Raw genomic sequence first — 16,966 nt, forward strand, 5'->3', positions numbered from 1 at the left:
GGCGTGACCTTGGCTCACTACAACCTCTGACTCCCAGGTTCAAGCGATTCTCCCGCCTCAGCCTCCCGAGTAGCTGGGATTACAGTCACCCGCCACTACGCCTGGCTAATTTTTGTATTATTAGTAGAGATGGGTTTCACCATGTTGGCCAGGCTGGTCTTGAACTCCTCACCTCAGGGGATCCATCTGCCTCGGCCTTCCAAAGTGCTGGGATTACAGGCGTGAGCCATTGTGCCTGGCCAACCAGTGTTACTTTTAATTGGACTGCTTTCATATCCATTGCCTCTGCTTCAGCAACGTGCAATTCACCCTTTGCACCCGCCCCTAAACTGTCCTTTCTGAAAGATAACTGGTGCTCATTTTCATCATTATCCACTTTAAAGTGATCAATCTTTGTCTGCCTTTAGTTTGCAACCAAAAAGATACTTCTGGGAGCTCAGGGGGCTCATATCCATGTCCACTGAATCTTCCATGGGGTGGTGGCATGCACTTAGATAGGAGGGAAGGTGGATGGAGCTAAACGACTACTGTTCCAGAGAACAGTCACACAGAATCACATTGGTGCAAGCTACTTTGATTCAATTTTGAAGGTTGGCCGGGTGCACACACCTGTAATTCCAGCACTTTGGGAGGCTGAAACAGGTGGATTGCTTGAGCTCAGGAATTCAGACCAGCCTGGACAACATGGTGAAACCCTGTCTCTACAAAAAATACGAAAATCAGCTGAGTGTGGTTGCATGCGCCTGTGGTCCCAGCTACTTGGGAGGCTGAGGTGGATTACTTGAACCCAGGAGGTTGAGGCTGCAGTAAGCCTAGTGATCACCCCACTGCACTCCAGCCTGAGCAACAGAAGGAGATCCTGTCTCAAAAAAAAAAAAAAAATTCAAACAGCCTTGAATCACTGGAGTAAACCCCACTTGGTCATGATGTATAATTCTTGATAGGTTGCTAAATTTAATTTGCTATATAGTTTTCTCGTGATGTGTTTGTTTGGCTTACATCTCAGAGGTCTCTTAGGTCTCAATACTGGCTTCATAGGGTTGGAGAGTGTTCACGCCTCCTCTATCTTCTGAAAGATTTTGTAGAGTGTTGGTATTATTTCTCCTGTAAATGTTTAATAAAATTAATCAGTTAAACTATCTGGCTTTGGGTTTTTCTTGTGTGAACAGATTTTAACTTACTTATTACAACTCTTTTCATATTTTCTTTCTTTCTGTCTTTTTTTTTATTTTCTGAGATGGAGTCTCGCTCTGTTGCTAGGCTGGTGTGCAGTGGCGAGATCTCGGCTCACTGCAACCTCTGCCTCCCAGGTTCAAGCGATTCTCCTGCCTCAGCCTCCCGAGTAGTGGGGATTACAGGCGCCCGCCACCACGCCCAGCTAATTTTTAGTAGAGACGGGGTTTCACCATGTTGGCCAGGATGGTTTCAATCTCCTGACCTTGTGATCTGCCCACCTCAGCCTCCCAAAGTGCTGGGATTACAGGCATGAGCCACCGTGCCTGGCTCTATTCATATTTTCTATGACTTCTTGAGTCAGTTTTGATAATTGGTGCACTTTTACAAATTTGCCCATTTTGTCCAAGTTGTCTAATTTATTAGCATAAAGTTTTTATAGAAGTATCTTGTCATCCTTTTCCTTTCTGTAGGGTCAGTGGTCTTGCCTCCTAATTTTGGTGATGTGTCTTCTCTCTTCTTGGTCCATCTAAATATTTGTCAATTGTGTTGATCTTTTCAAAGAATCAACTTTTGGTTTCACGAATTTTCTTTATTGTTTTTTAAATTTATCTGTTGCAATGATTTCCATCCAAATCTTTATCATTTCCTTACCTCTGCTTGCTTTAAGTGTAGATTGCTACATTTCTACATTTTTAAGGTGGGAGCTTAGACTATTGGTTTGAAATCTTTCTCCGTTTCTCTTTTCTTTCTTTTTGAGATGGAGTCTCGCTCTGTCACCCAGGCTAGAGTGCAGTGGCACAATCTCAGCTCACTGCAACTTCTGCCTCCTGGGCTCTAGCGATCCTCCCGCTTCAGCATCCCAAGTAGCTGGGACTACAGGCACGTGCCACCACACCTGGCTAATTTTTATAGAGATGGGGTTTTGCCATTCTTGCCAGGCTCATCTCGAACTCCTAAGCAATCTGCCCGCCTTGACCTCCCAAAGTCCTGGGATTACAGGCACGAGCTACCGTGCCACCCTCTCCTTTTCTAATATAGGCATTTAAAGCTATACATTTCCCTTTAAGTACTGCTTTAGTCGCATCCCATAAATTGTGGTATGTTGTGTTTTCATTTTCATGCATTACTTTCTAATTTCCCATTCATGGCTTATTTAGAAATGTGTTAATTTCTGGCCGGGCCCGGTGGCTGCCTGTAATCCCAGCTACTTGGGAGGCCGAGGCGGGTGGATCACCTGAGATCTGGAGTTCGAGACCAGCCTGGCCAACATGGTGAAAACTCGTCTCTAATAAAAATACAAAAATAAGCCAGGTGTGGTGGCAGGCGCCTGTAATCCCGGTTACTCAGGAGGCTGGGCAGGAGAATTGCTTGAGCCCAGGTGGCGGAGGTTGCAGTGAGCTGGGATCATGCCACTGCACTCCAGCCTGGCTGATGGAGCGACACTCTGTCTCAAAAACAAAAAACAAAACAAAACAAAACAAAACGTGTTAATTTCTAAATATTTGTGGGTTTGTCCAATTTCCTTCTCTTGTGGATTTCTAGTTGTTATAGTCAGAAAACATATTTTGTAGAATTTAAGCCCTTTAAAATGTTTTGAAACATGTTTTATGGTCTAGCATAGATCTATCCTGGAGCGTGTTCCATATGTATTTGAAAATAATGTGTATTCTGCTGTCGTTGAGTGCAGTGTTCTATTGGTGTCAATTAGGTCACATCAGATTTATAGTGTTGTTCAAGTCTTCCATATCCTTGATGATTTTATTTCTAGTTGTTCTATTAATTCCTGAGAATGGGTTATTGAATTCTCCAACTGCTATTTCTGAATTGTCTATTTTTCCCTTTGTTTCTGTCAGTTTTTTGCTCCGTGTGTTTCGAGCCTCCTTTGTTAGATATATATATATATAGTTTTATAAATATATATTATTAAATATATATTTTTAATAAAATATACATTGATATACAATTTTATAAATTTATATAAAATTAAAAAAATATTTTTCTGATGAATTGACCATAGTATCATTATAAAATGACCCTTTTGTGTTTAGTAACATTTTCCAACTAAATTTCTATTTTGCCAGAAATCAGTATAGCCACTCCAGCTCATTTATGTTACTCTTTGCATGTTAGATATTTTTCCATCATTTTACTTTCAGCGTATTTGTAACTTTGAATCTAAAGTGTGGCTTTTACAGGTAGCATATGGTTGGATCCTGTCTTCATCCTAATATGACAGTCTCTGCCTTTTGATTGGGGAATTTAGTCCATTTATTTCGAATATAATTATTGATATGGATAGATTTACATCTGCCATTTTGAGATTTGTTTTCCTTAGCTCTCATATCTTTTTTGTTCTTTCTCTTTCTCTGTCTTTTTTTTTTTTGGTGAACTAGATATTTTATTTTTTTTATTTTTTATTTTTGAGACAGTGTCTTGCTCTGTAGCACAGGCTAGAGTGCAGTGACACTATCATGGCTTACTGCAGTCTCCAATTCCTGGGCTCAAGCGATCCTTTTGCTTCAGCCTCCTGATTAGCTGGGACCACAGGCATGTACCACCACATGTGGCTATTTAATATATAAAGACACCAAGTCTTTAACTATTAAATGCAACATGTGGACATCCTCAGAGACAGTTTCTAGTGGACTGGTATTTTTTTTCCCCTGTGTATGGACCAGAATTCTCTGTGTGTGCAGTTTGTTTGTTTTGCATGTCTCATAATTGTTAAAAAGTTGACACTGTAGATATTTTAGTAATTCTGGATTATGACCCCACCCTCCACAGTTATTATTGTTGCTGTTGTTTTTTGTTTGTTTAGGGACTCGTGGGGACTAATTCTGTAGAGTTTTTCATCCCTCAGTGTGCAGTTACTGATGTCTCTGCTTAGTTTTTTTTTTTTTTTTGAGACGGAGTTTCACTCTTGTTGCCCAGGCTGGAGTGCAGTGGTGCGATTTCAGCTCACTGCAACCTCCACCTCCCAGGTTCAAGCGATTCTCCTGCCTCAGCCTCCCAAGTAGCTAGAATTACAGGCATGCGCTACCACACCTGGCTAATTTTATATTTTTAGTACAGACGGGATTTCACCATGTTGGCCAGGCTGGTCTTGAACTCCTGACCTCAGATGATCCTCCTGCCTCAGCCTCCCAAAGTGCTGGGATTACAGGTGTGAGCCGCCACACCCTGGCTGTTTAGTTTTTAAATAATTCTTTCCGTTTTTATGCCTGGCTTCCTTGGGGTCACCTGTGGGTCTGCATTGCTTATTTTTATCCAATGATTGCTTAGAAGTTGTGATTATACACCTCAAACCAGTATGGCTTCCACTAAGGGGATAACTGTGTGAGTTTGAGTACGCATATTAAGTTCGGTCTGCTTGTAAGTCTGTGCTGGCATTCATTTCGGCTTGTATAGGGTCTCACATTCATCTAGGTACCTGATATTTTGTGGTCATGTACACAGCCTTCCACATCCTCATGCATATGCATGGACTTATCAATTCCCACTACTGCTGTCTTATTTTCCATATCCCTTTAATTTTTTGTCTGGTCTGCTGCTCACTCAAACAATGTTGCAGCCTCAGGCAGCTGTGAGGTTGGCCTTCCCCAATTACTTGCTACCAACATTGCTGTTGTTTTTGACAATACCCCTAGGCATGGAGCTTTTCTCTGGAGCTCAGAGTCAGGTCAGCTCCCTCCATTTACAGTGAGGCTTCCATTCCTCATGGCTACCATGCCCACAGAGCTGTGGATGGGAGCAGCTCCAAGTCTAAATGCCATAGACCCCACTATTCTTATCAAGGTTTGGTAGTTTTTGACCATTTAAAAAAAGCTTTTGGGGGAGGGGTTTTGATGAGCTCCTTACCCTACCATTCCAGAAGCTCCACCTCTGGACAAGTGATGGTTTTTCTTTTTTAAGAGACTGGGTCTCACTCTGTTACCCAGGCTGGAGTGCAGTGGTGTGGATCATAGCTCCCTGCAGCCTCTAGCTCCTGGGCTCAAGCAATCCTCCCACCCCAGCCTTCTGAGTAACTGGGACTATAGGCATGCACCACTACACCTGGCTAATGTAAAAAAAAATTTTTTTAGAGACAGGATCTTGCCATGTTGCCCAAGCTGGTCTTGAACTCCTGGCCTCAAGTGATCCCCCCATGTCAGCCTTGCAAAACACTGGGATTACAGGGCATGAGCCACCATGTCTGGCCTGGACAAGTGACTTTTGATAAAAGTCAAAATATTGAGAAAGGGTAGTATTTTTAAACAAATGGTGTGGAAACATTTGAATATCCATAAGCAAAAACAAAACAAAACAAAACAAAAACATAAAAGAACTTGGATCCATATTTCACACCATATAACTCAAAATACATGCTAGATCTAGATGTAAAACTTAAACCTTTAGAAGAAAACACAGGAAAAAATCATTGTAATCTTTGGTTAGGCAAGGATTTCTTAGATACAGCACTCAAAGCACAACCCAGAAATGAACAAATGGAAAGAACGGACTTCATCAAAATAAGCAGTTCTGTTCTTCAAAAGACACTCTTAAGAGAATGAAAAGACAATCCAGAGACTGGGAGAAAACCTTTGCAAGGATAATGGACTGATAGTGAAGTTACACCCAGAATATATTTTTAAAAACTATCAGTGCTCAACAATAAAAAAACCCAAATAATCCAACTGATAATGGGCAAAAGATTTAAACAGACACTTCATCAAAGATTCTCAATAAAAGATGATCAATATTATTAATCATTAGGGCAGTGTAAATTAATATCACAATATCACTTCACATGTACTAGGATAGCTATAATAAAAAAGACTAATAATAATAAGAGTTGGTAAGGATGTGGAGAAACCGGAACCCTCATACATTGATAGAATGTAAAATGGTGCAGTCATGTGAGGAACAGGCCTAGGTCTCAGGTCTCAGCCATCACTCATCTATCCTGGGGAGATACTACAATGGTTTGGAGGACAAGAAAATAAAACCAAAAACTAAAACTGACATATCACTATGTGCCCACCACTAATGGCTATAGTAAAAAAGATGGAAAATGCCAAATGTTGGCAAGTATGTGGAGCACTAGAACTCGCATACTGGGTTGGTGGGAGTGTACATTGGTACAACCACTTGAAAACTGGTTTTATAACATATAGCTGAACATATGGATACACTTAGGTACAGACCTAACAGGAATACATACATATGTTCACCAATACACAGCAACACAATTCCTAATAGCCCAAGCTGCAAACAACCCAAATGTCTACAAACAGTAGAATGGATAAATTATATTGCAGCATATTCACAGAACGGGATACAACATGACAATGAAAATGAATTATCTACAACTATATGCAACATATGGATGACTCTCACATACATAATGTGAATGACAGAAGACAGATGCTAAAGAGTATATGGCTCAATTATATGATATATAATTGACTCAATTTATATAAAATACAAAACAGGCAAAATGAATCTATGCTGTGAGAAGCCAGGATAGTGTATACCCTTGGGGGCTTGCCTGGAAGGGAAAGTGGGGAAGGCTTCTGGGGTGCTGGTCATGTTCTGTTTCTTGATCTGAGTATGTTCAGTTTTTGAGAATGCACTGAGCTGTATGTTTATGATATATGCATTTTCTGTATACATTATAGTTTAATAAAAAGATTTTAAAATAAAATAAAAATACAATTGCATGCTAGAAAGAAAGTTCCTTTTTATGAGTATTGTAAAAAATGTTTAAGGGAAAATGAGAACGTGTCTATATATCAGTGTTAAAAAAGAGCAGTGCTCTTTCTTGAGAAGTCTTCCAGTTATTCAACTATGATAAACTGTAATTATGTCTTAGAATAACTAATTGCAATGCAACATGACTTTATCACATAGCAGTCTACACAAAACTACCCTTAATGTGCATGTAGGAAATGAATATACCTTAACCAAATAGGAAGAAAAACAAAATATTAGGAAGTGAAACTCAATTTTTCAACCATTCTTTTTCAGGAAATCCCAAGGAAAGCAGGGGTGTTGGTGGGTTAGCCTGAAAATCTAGAGTGCCGTGGATCAGTTCCATTGTCGTAGGGTCAGTTACTGAGGGAATCAGGAATCTATGGCCTGCAGCTTATGCAAATGACAGCTTTGGGGACATAGGTTAGAAGGCATGCATACTTCTTATAGGGTATGACTCACCTGCTCTCCCAGCAGGGAATTAATAATGAGACAACTACTACCTTTATATGTCTGTATCATTCAATGACTATATTTCTGTAACATAGGCTACAGCTAGGCCTAATTTCTCAATTCATAAAGTTATATCTTTAAATTTAAAAATTCCATTGCACTTAAAATATATATACCATGAGGACTTCCCAAGGGAAGAGAAAAGAAAAAAGTTTTTCATGGGAATCTTTTCTATGTCTTAAGTGCCAATGATCACAAAAACAGATATCTGCATTCCCAAGTAGGTTTTCTGCCTTGATGTCAGTGCCCTGCCAGTGTTTGGACAATGAAAACTCTTCTCCTCAACCTAGAAATTTGAAAAAGTTTTTCCCAGTAGTGAGTACTTTTATGTCCCAGGATATGCTGAACCAATCAGTACTGAATTTAAAAAGTTCTTTATCCAAAAAGTGAAGCATAAGAGATGACGAGTCATCTCCTCAGGTCTTAATTCTACTATTTCCAGGAGCTCAAGAGGTCTGTATGAATCATGTCACCAAACATGACTTTCGCTCAAATGCTTTCTCTAAAGGCTCTTCCTATGCATAGAATTGCATATACACTGTGGTGATGCAGGAACTTGTCTTTCCAGTGGACTGAAGGATACTTGGCTCTGTTTGCCTTCAGTTCACTCAAGCCTCAGTCTCTCATACCCATTTGCCCCTGTACAATGATTGCAGCAACAGGCCTTCCTCCTCCCTACTATTAGATACCTGATGCATACCCAGTTGTGATTTCCAGGTGAAGACTTTCTCAGTCACTGGCTTTATAGCGTTTTTCTCCACTATGCGTTTTCTGGTGTTTAATGAGATTCGATCTGTCAGTAAAGGCCTTCTGACATTCTGTACAAGCATAAGGTTTCTTTCCTGTATGAATTATCTGATGCATACTTAGTGTGGCTTTCTGGATGAAAGCTTTCCCACATTTACTACATTCATAGTGTCTTTCTCCAGTATGAGACTTCTGATGTATATTGAGGCGTGACTTCCAGGTGAAGGTTTTCCCGCAGTCACCACATTCATAGGGTTTCTCCCTAGTGTGGATTTTCTGATGTGTTATGAGATTTGATCGGTCAGTGAAGGCCTTTCCACATTCAGCACATATATTGGGCTTCTCACCTGTGTGGATTTTCTGATGCACACGGAGTTGTGACTTCTTAGTGAAGCATTTCCCACAGTCGCTGCATTCATAAGGCTTCTCTCCAGTATGGATTCTATGATGCGCAATGAAGTGCGATTTCTGGATAAAGGCCTTCCCGCATTCAGGACAAACGTACGGTTTCTCTCCTGTATGGATTCTCTGATGCACGCTTAGTGTTGATTTCTGGATGAAGGCTTTCCCGCAGTCCTTGCATTCATAGTGTCTCTCTCCAATATGAGATTTCTGATGTATTTTGAGGCGCGACTTCCATATGAAGGCTTTTCCACAGCCGTTGCACTTATAGGGTTTCTCTCCAGTGTGAGTTTTCTGGTGTTTAATGAGATTTGACTGGTCAGTAAAAGCCTTTCCACATTCAGCACACATATAGGGTTTTTCCCCAGTATGAGTTTTCTGATGTGTGGTGAGGTTTGTCCTGTGAGTGAAGACCTTTCCACATTCTGTACATATATAGGGTTTCTCTCCGGTGTGAATTCTTTGATGCACATGGAGTTGTGACTTCTTAGTGAAGGATTTCCCACAGTCACTGCATTCATACGGCTTTTCTCCAGTATGAATTCTCTGATGTGTGTTGAAATGTGATTTCTGGATGAAGGCCTTCCCACAGTCAGCGCATACATAAGGTTTCTCTCCCGTGTGGATTCTCTGATGCATCCTGAGTGCTGATTTTCTTGTGAAAGCCTTCCCACATTCATTGCATTCATAGTGTTTCTCTCCGGTATGAGTTTTCTGATGTATACTGAGGTCTGAGTTCTGGGAGAAGCCTTTTCCACATTCACTGCATTCATAAGGTTTTTCTCCTGTATGAATTCTCAGATGTCTAAAGAGGTCTGATCTCTGGAAAAAGGCTTTTCCACATTCACTGCATTTGTAGGGTTTCTGCCCGGTATGAATTTTTTGATGTGTAATGAGGTTTGATTTGAGGGTAAAGACTTTCCCACATTGAGTACACAGATAGGGTTTTTCTCCTGTATAAACACTTGGATGTACATCAACCTGGGGTTTCTGGGGGAAGACTTTGTTGCTTTCGTCACATTCACGGGACTTTTCTCCAGCATGAATTCTCTGATGCTCAAACAGATGTGACTTCTGAGTGAAGCCCATTACACATTCAGTACACACATAAAGCTTCTCCTCAGGATGAATTTTCTGATGGTGGGTGGGAGCTTGTTTGTGGCTGAGATGTTTTTCATAGTGATCATGTTCACAGGAATTTGCTCCTGTTTTAGCATTCTCATTCTTAGTAGAGGAAGGGCTATGGGGGAAATTGTTACCATTTCCAAAAATCTTGCCAAGGTTCTTTGTTGCACTGTTTCTATTATGATTATGTGAGTTTAAAGTATGCTTCAAAATTGTGTCACAGTTATGGAGTCTTTTAATTGAAGGAACAAGCTTGGTAGTCACATGAATTATTTTTTCAATGTTTTTATGTTCATAGCCCCTCTCCTTAATCAATACTTTCACATGACTTAAAAGGTTATTCTGGTTTTCCTGACGTTGCTCTAGCTGGTCATTATCTTGCCACAGTTCTTCTAAAATAGAACACAATGAATCTTCTCCTATGGGTTGATCAAATCTCTCACAGTGGAAGAAAATTCCTCCAGGAATTCCCTGTTGCTGCATTTTCCCAATAGCCTCACCTAAAAAGAAAATGAAAGAAATGAAAACGACACAAAGAACAATCAGCAGAGGCTAGAGGGGACATGTAGTTCAGACAGGATGAACACAGATAAATGGAAGAGCCCATAGGACAATATAGTAGTAATAATGTAGCAACACAACATTCTTATAGAACACTTAATAAATGCAAAACAACTGTATACCATTTATGATGCACAGAGACTGTTACAAGTGCTTTACATGAAACAGCTCATTTAATCCTCACTAAACCCTATGAGGTAGCTACGATTATCATTTGTTTTACAATTGAGAAAACAGAGGCACAGAGAAGTCATGCAACTTGCTGAATATCGAATAGCTAAATAAGTGGGAGAGATGGGATTTGAACTCTGGGAGTCCAGCTCCACTATGTAAGAGGCCTGGATTGTGAGTAGAGTAACCAGAAGAAACTGCAGCCTGTGAGGGGAAGCTTGGCATGGAAGAAATATTTCAGAATTTATGTTCTTAATACATATCAGCTCCACCACTTTACTAAGCTCTCTGCTTCTTCTTGCTTTTCCCTCTATACCATTATGAGTGGAGCCCTTCAAATTTAATGTTAATTTGAACATTAAATCTATATGCCTCAAACACCAATTCCTTTATATCTATAGGAAAACTAGTTGCAACATGCCATCCTGACATAGACAAACAGTAAATAGACATTTGCACTCCAACTTTATAACCAGCTGCAAGTTTCTTTCTTTCTTTCTTTCTTTTTTTTGAAATGGAGTCTTGCTCTGTCACCTAGGCTGGAGTGCGGTGGTGCGATCTCGGCTCACTGCAACCTCCGCCTCCCGGGTTCAAGTGGTTCGCCTGCTTCAGCCTCCCGAGTAGCTGGGATTACAGGCATGCACCACCACGCCCAGCTAATTTTTGTATTTTTAGTAGAGACGGGGTTTCACCATGTTGGCCAGGCTGGTCTTGAACTCCTGACCTCAAGTGATCTGCCCACCTCGGGCTCCCAAAGTGCTGGAATTACAGGTGTGAGCCACCGTGCCGGCCCCAGCTGCAGTTTCTATTGGTTCCAGGAATACATGCTTATAACAAGGCGTGTAAAAGAGGAAAGGGAAAGCTATCTGTGGCAGAATCTGCAGGCCCTCCCCTGAGATCTATTCTCCCCTTCTTTTACAGGAATAGAATGTAGCTGGGCCTTACATCCACTGGCCTTGCTATGTTCTCACCAGTGGAATATGAGCAGAAGTGATATATGCTACTTGCAGGCCAGCCTTAAGACAGTGGGCAAATGTCCTCTATTTCCTCTTCCCTCTTCCCACTGGACTCCACAGTGACCCATCATTAACCAGGCAGGTGACAACAATGCCCCAGGAGATGCCAGAGGAGTGACTTAGAACATGGTCCCTGAATGACCCATCAGGATTAGAGTTGACTTGTTGAACTGGACCCATTCACCTCAGAATTATCATGTAGGGGAAGACATACATCTATATTTAGCCTCTTGTTTTGTTCCTCTGTGCATATCCAAAATGTATTGTCCTTCTAAATATTAGCTCTAATTTTGGTATACCTCTAGGGAGCTTATGTTTGCTATGAATTTGTAAAGCAGACACTGTACCATTCATATTGATACTCAGTTTGGCACAGTTTTATAACAGAAAGGACAAATACACAAAGGGTGAGAGTGTTAACATTTCATGCAGTCATCTTCCCTTTCCAAATATAATGTATGTTCCTTTGAATTCCTCTGAGCAGACACTTGAAAATTTCATCTGAAAGAGGAAAAATCTCCTCCTCTGCCTATATCCCCAAATTCAATAAATTCATTTACTAAATATTTTCTACATGCTCCACTTCAGGAAACTGAAGAATAAGTATGCTGGTTATCAATGTTTTGCCTCTCAGTTCCAAATTCACCCTTCCTTGCCTGCTCAACAAAAACGGATCTGGCCCCAGTTACCCTGATGTGATTATTACACATCGTATGCTGTATCAAAATATCCCATGCAGGCTGGGTGCGGTGGCTCATGTCTGTAATCCTAGCACTTTGGGAGGCTGAGGTGGGTGGATCACTTGAGGCCAGGAGTTTGAGACATGGCAAAATCCCGTCTCTACTAAAGATACAAAAATTAGCTGGGCATGTTGGCATGTGCCTGTAATCCCAGCACTTTGGGAGGCCAAGGCAGGTGGATCACCTGAGGTCAGGAGTTAGAGACCAGCCTGGCCAACATGGCAAAACTCTGTCTCTACTAAAAATACAAAAATTAGCCAGGCATGGTGGCATGCACCTGTAATCCCAGCCACTCGGGAGGCTGAGGCAGGAGAATTGCTTGAATCCGGGAGGTGGAGGTTGCAGTGAGCCAAGATTGTACCACTGTACTCCAGCCTAGGTGACAGCGAGACTCTGTCTCAAAAATAAAAAACTCCAAAACTCCCAAATATCCCATGTACCCCATAAATATATATACCTATGTACCCATAAAAATTAAAAATTTAAAAAGTGGATCTCGATCTCTTTAAATATTTTTTTCTTCTGCCAGCTGGCACGATATTAAACTTTGTCAGTGTAAGATGCTAGAGAGACACTGCAGGATGAGGAGGGTTTGCTTCCTGGTTCTAGGGGGCTCACTCAGCAGGCTCATCCAGCAGGGGCAGGCTGTCTAGCACCAGGCTCATGTAGTGTGGGCATCTTTGCCAACATCTGGCTCCTGACACACATGTAGTGTCCCCAGTACCCAGGTCTCACGGTCTTCTCTAGAGCTCGGCTCCTGCAGTGTGGGTGACTTCTCCAGCACCCAGCTCCTGCAGCTCATATGGCTTCCCAAGCACCTAGTTCCTGCAGGCCCCCGCAGTGCTGTACAGTCAGCAGCACCCAACACCCCCCAGTTTACTCTCAGACGATTTGTAGTGGAATAGCTCCAGTGAGTCACCTCCGCATCAATAGCTTTCCCTGGAATCCTAGAGGGCAGGTTTCCAGCAAGTTCCACCAGCACAGCACCACAGCAAGTATTCTACCTGCCTCGAGCCATGGTTGTGCCCTCCCTACAAGGTCTGAATTTCATCCCTGGGAAGTAGGGAGCCTCTTCCTTGGATGCTTGCTCACAACCCTAGAAGAACCTGCTGTGCTTTCTATCTGCTATTCCTTTATTCTTCAGAGTTTCTTTTTTTGCTAGCAAATCCCTCATTATTCCAGTCCCATGGCTCACTGCAACCTCTGCCTCCTGGGTTCAAGCGATTCTCCTGCTTCAGCCACCTGAGTAACTGGGATTACAGGCGTGGGCCACCACACCTAGCTAATTTTTGTATTTTTAGTAGAGACGGGGTTTCACCATGTTGGCCAGGATGGTCTTGAACTCTTGATCTCAGGTGATCCACCTGCCTTGTCCTCCCAAAGTGCTGGGATTATAGGTGTGAGCCACCATGCCTGGCTGCAAAGAATCTTTATGTTAACCATTCTCTGTTCACATTAGTCTGTGGTTTCTCCCTCGGTAAGACCCTGAGTTATACTACAAGAAATAGGCTCTTCATGTATACATATTTCAAAACATCATGTTGTACATGATAAATACATACAATTCTTATTTGTCAAATTAATAGATTTTTCTATAAAAAGAAATAGGCTCTTTTTTCTTAAATTCTTTTTTTGAAATAGAGATGGAATCTTGTTGTGTTGCCCAGGCTGGTCTTGAACTCCAGGCCTCAAGTGATCCTCCCGCCTCGGCCTCCCAAAGTTCTGGGTTTACAGACATGAGCTACCACACTCAGCCTGAAACAGGCTCTTAATTCCGGAGACTTTCTAAAAACATAGAGGTAAAAGCCTCAGTTACCCTATACACTAAAATCCTGTGATTTTCTCAGAATTCTTGTGGGATGGAGGATGAGAAAAAGGAAAGAGCCATACAGGCTAGAATAATTAAAAGCCATTTTGTGAGACAGGTGAGAACTGATCACAAGGTGGAAAATGTCTCATCTGAATAGACAGAGCACAGAATAAACACTCAGATTCAGGGAGGACTATCAGATATGGTCAACATTAAGAAAATATTAAAAATGGAGTTGAGCAGAGGTTACAGAAAATATACAGATACGAGTTGAACTGGAAATATGTGGCCATGTTGTTTATTTCTTTGAAAGAAGAGTTTAATTGTCATATACTAGGTAATGGAGAATAATTGTAGGTTTGTTTCATAATGCTCATGACAAGAGAAATAGAATGTTTTAGGTAAAGATATCTTTCATTAGCATTTAATATGAACTAGTAAAAACAATGGAATCAGCAAATCAAATCAGGAATAGAATAATTACAATTCAGGCAGCAGAAAATATGGAGCTGGCCGGGCGCGGTGGGTCACACCTATAATCCCAGCACTTTGGGAGGCTGAGGCAGGCAGATCACTTGAGGTCAGGAGATTGAGACCAGCCTGGCCAACATGGCAAAACCCCATCTCTACTAAATATACAAGAATTAGCAGAGTATGGTGGTGCACATCTGTAATCCCAGCTACTCAGGAGGCTGAGGCAGGAGAATCGCTTGAACCCAGGAGGCACAGGCTGCAGTAAGCCGAAATGGCACCACTGCATTCCAGCCTGGGTGGCAGAGTGAGACTCTGTCTCAAAAAACAAAAAAAGAAAAGAAAAAGACTGAACAGGAGAAAAGGTCCCTAGGGAAACCTTGCTTATGGGGAAAATGAGGAAGAGAAGGCTGAAAAGGGGGCAAATAATAAATGGGATGCAGATCAGTAAGAAACAGACAATTGAGGAGGCACAATTGAAACCAGGGCAATGTTATGAACAAGGTAATTCATAGGAGGGAAGCTCAAAGAGGTATCAGGTAAATCATGAAATGTCCAAATTAAAAATGAGATACCCTACTGTTGCATCACGAGGTTAAAAAAAAAACAGAGAGCTACCCCTTTATACCCACTATTGACCAAAAAATGAGAAACTCTGGTACTACTAATTGTTAGCAGAAACACTGGGGAAGCCAGAACACTTGTACAGTGCAGCTAATCTGAGAATAATATGGTGGTACTCAGTCCTATTCTGGATGAGATACTCCATGATTAGGCGCAAATCCTCTCTTCTCTACACATCCCTGAGAAATTCTCATACCCTGTAAGGAAACATTTATGTAGAAGTTGATTGCAGAATTGTTTGTATTAGATGGGACTTGGACACAATGCTCAGCCTCCATGACTAGGTGAGTGGTTAAGTATGATGTGGTGCTGGGGACATCGTGAAATACTATGTAGCAATTTGAAGAACAAAGCCAGACAAACACACTAAAATATGGAGAGACCATAGGAATGAGTGAAAAGAAAAGGAACAGAATTGAGAAACATAGTACAATATGTTTAATATATAATAAAAATACATACTCATAAACCAATACTTCAGGCTTTAAGAGAATATCACACAATTTCAAGGTTCAAACACATTAGATCAGCTGCCCATGGGAGGAGGCATAAAGAATGGATATGGAGAATTGGAATAAAAGAAAAGACCTGGCCAGGCACGGTGGCTCATGCTTGTAATCCCAGCACTTTGGGAGGCTGAGGCGGGCAGATCACCTGAGGTTGGGAGTTCGAGACCAGCCTGACCAACATGGAGAAACCCCATCTCTACTAAAAATACAAAATTAGCTGGGTGTGGTGGCGCATGCCTGTAATCTCAGCTACTAGGGAGGCTGAGGCAGGAGAATCGCTTGAACCTGGGAGGCGGAAGTTGCAGTGAAACGAGATCGCGCCATTGCACTCCAGCCTGGGCAACAAGAGCGAAACTCCGTCTCAAAAAATAAATAAATAAAAAAAAATAAAAATTAAAATTAAAATTAAAAAAAAAGACCCATAATCCCAGCAAAGACCTGTAATCCCAGCACTCTGGGAGGCCGAGTCAGGCAGATCAGTTGAGCCCAGGAGTTCGAGTCCAGCCTGGCCAACATGGTGAAATCACGTCTCTACAAAAAATACAAAAATTAGCTGGGCAAGGTGGCATGTGCATGTAGTCCCCACTACTTGGGAGGTTGAGGTGGGAGGATCGCTTGAACCTGGGAGGTGGAGGTTGCATTGAGCCAAGATCATGTCACTGCACTCCAGCCTGGGCCACAGAAATTTTAAAACACTTGGATGTATAAGAAAAGACTAAGATGGGGGGCAGGGGTAGAGTAGGAAGAATAAAAAGGTCCTAGATAAGACAGGGTGGTATGTGATACAGAGTACAGAGACTAGAGACAGCTCTCTTGCCAAAAGGCCAATCAAAGAAGACAATAATGTGGCAAGGGTCATACATGGAAATGGCATTTAGGTATTTGAGCGCTATTGTCAACTATCTCCAATTGACTCCAAAAGTTTAGAACTTTCAAGATGGGTTATCTTCAGAGTGTTTCAAAGGCATCGGGCTTTCCTAGGGAAAGTGATACTGACTTCCATGTCCCCATCTGTCTGGGTCATGCTCACTCACCTGAACAGCTCTGATGTGGGGCTTCCCCCTCCAGCATCCATGGCCCCTCTCCTTGCTCCAACTTGAAGGCAGCCTCTGACTTGGGAACTTGGTACCCTGTTAACAGGACATGATACACGATTGGGTCCAGCTGATTGGGTTTCAGGGGCCTTTCAGTGACACTTTCCCTTTGCTTTTCAGAAAAGTAAACACATTTCACTGGGAACAGAGTAATAATCACAGAGGTGAAAAGGAACTGAATCCCAGACAAATCCAGGATGACACCATCACATAGGTTAGGTGTCGGGCAGCATTCAGCAGCCAAGAATGGAAATACCCTCATTAGCAGATGCATAGG

The 16,966-nt window shown here is 41.8% G+C and overlaps 1 protein-coding gene across 18 annotated transcripts in view; it reads right to left on the reverse strand.

Annotated features, from left to right (window-relative positions):
- Positions 1 to 5,589: 5,589 nt before the first annotated feature.
- ZNF41 (zinc finger protein 41) overlaps positions 5,590 to 16,966 on the reverse strand; it is a 40,032-nt gene continuing 28,655 nt past the window's right edge. For all 18 annotated transcript variants that reach the window (XM_054676787.2, XM_054676791.2, XM_054676785.2 and 15 more), the window contains 2 exons: positions 16,630 to 16,725; positions 5,590 to 10,193 (listed from right to left, as the gene is read on the reverse strand). In XM_054676787.2, coding sequence (XP_054532762.1) covers positions 8,149 to 10,193; positions 16,630 to 16,725 — 2,141 coding nt within the window. In that variant the 3' untranslated portion in view covers positions 5,590 to 8,148. The remainder of the gene's footprint in view (positions 10,194 to 16,629; positions 16,726 to 16,966) is intronic.

Source organism: Pan troglodytes, chromosome X (assembly GCF_028858775.2).
Source record: "Pan troglodytes isolate AG18354 chromosome X, NHGRI_mPanTro3-v2.0_pri, whole genome shotgun sequence".
Taxonomy (NCBI): Eukaryota; Metazoa; Chordata; class Mammalia; order Primates; family Hominidae; genus Pan; species Pan troglodytes.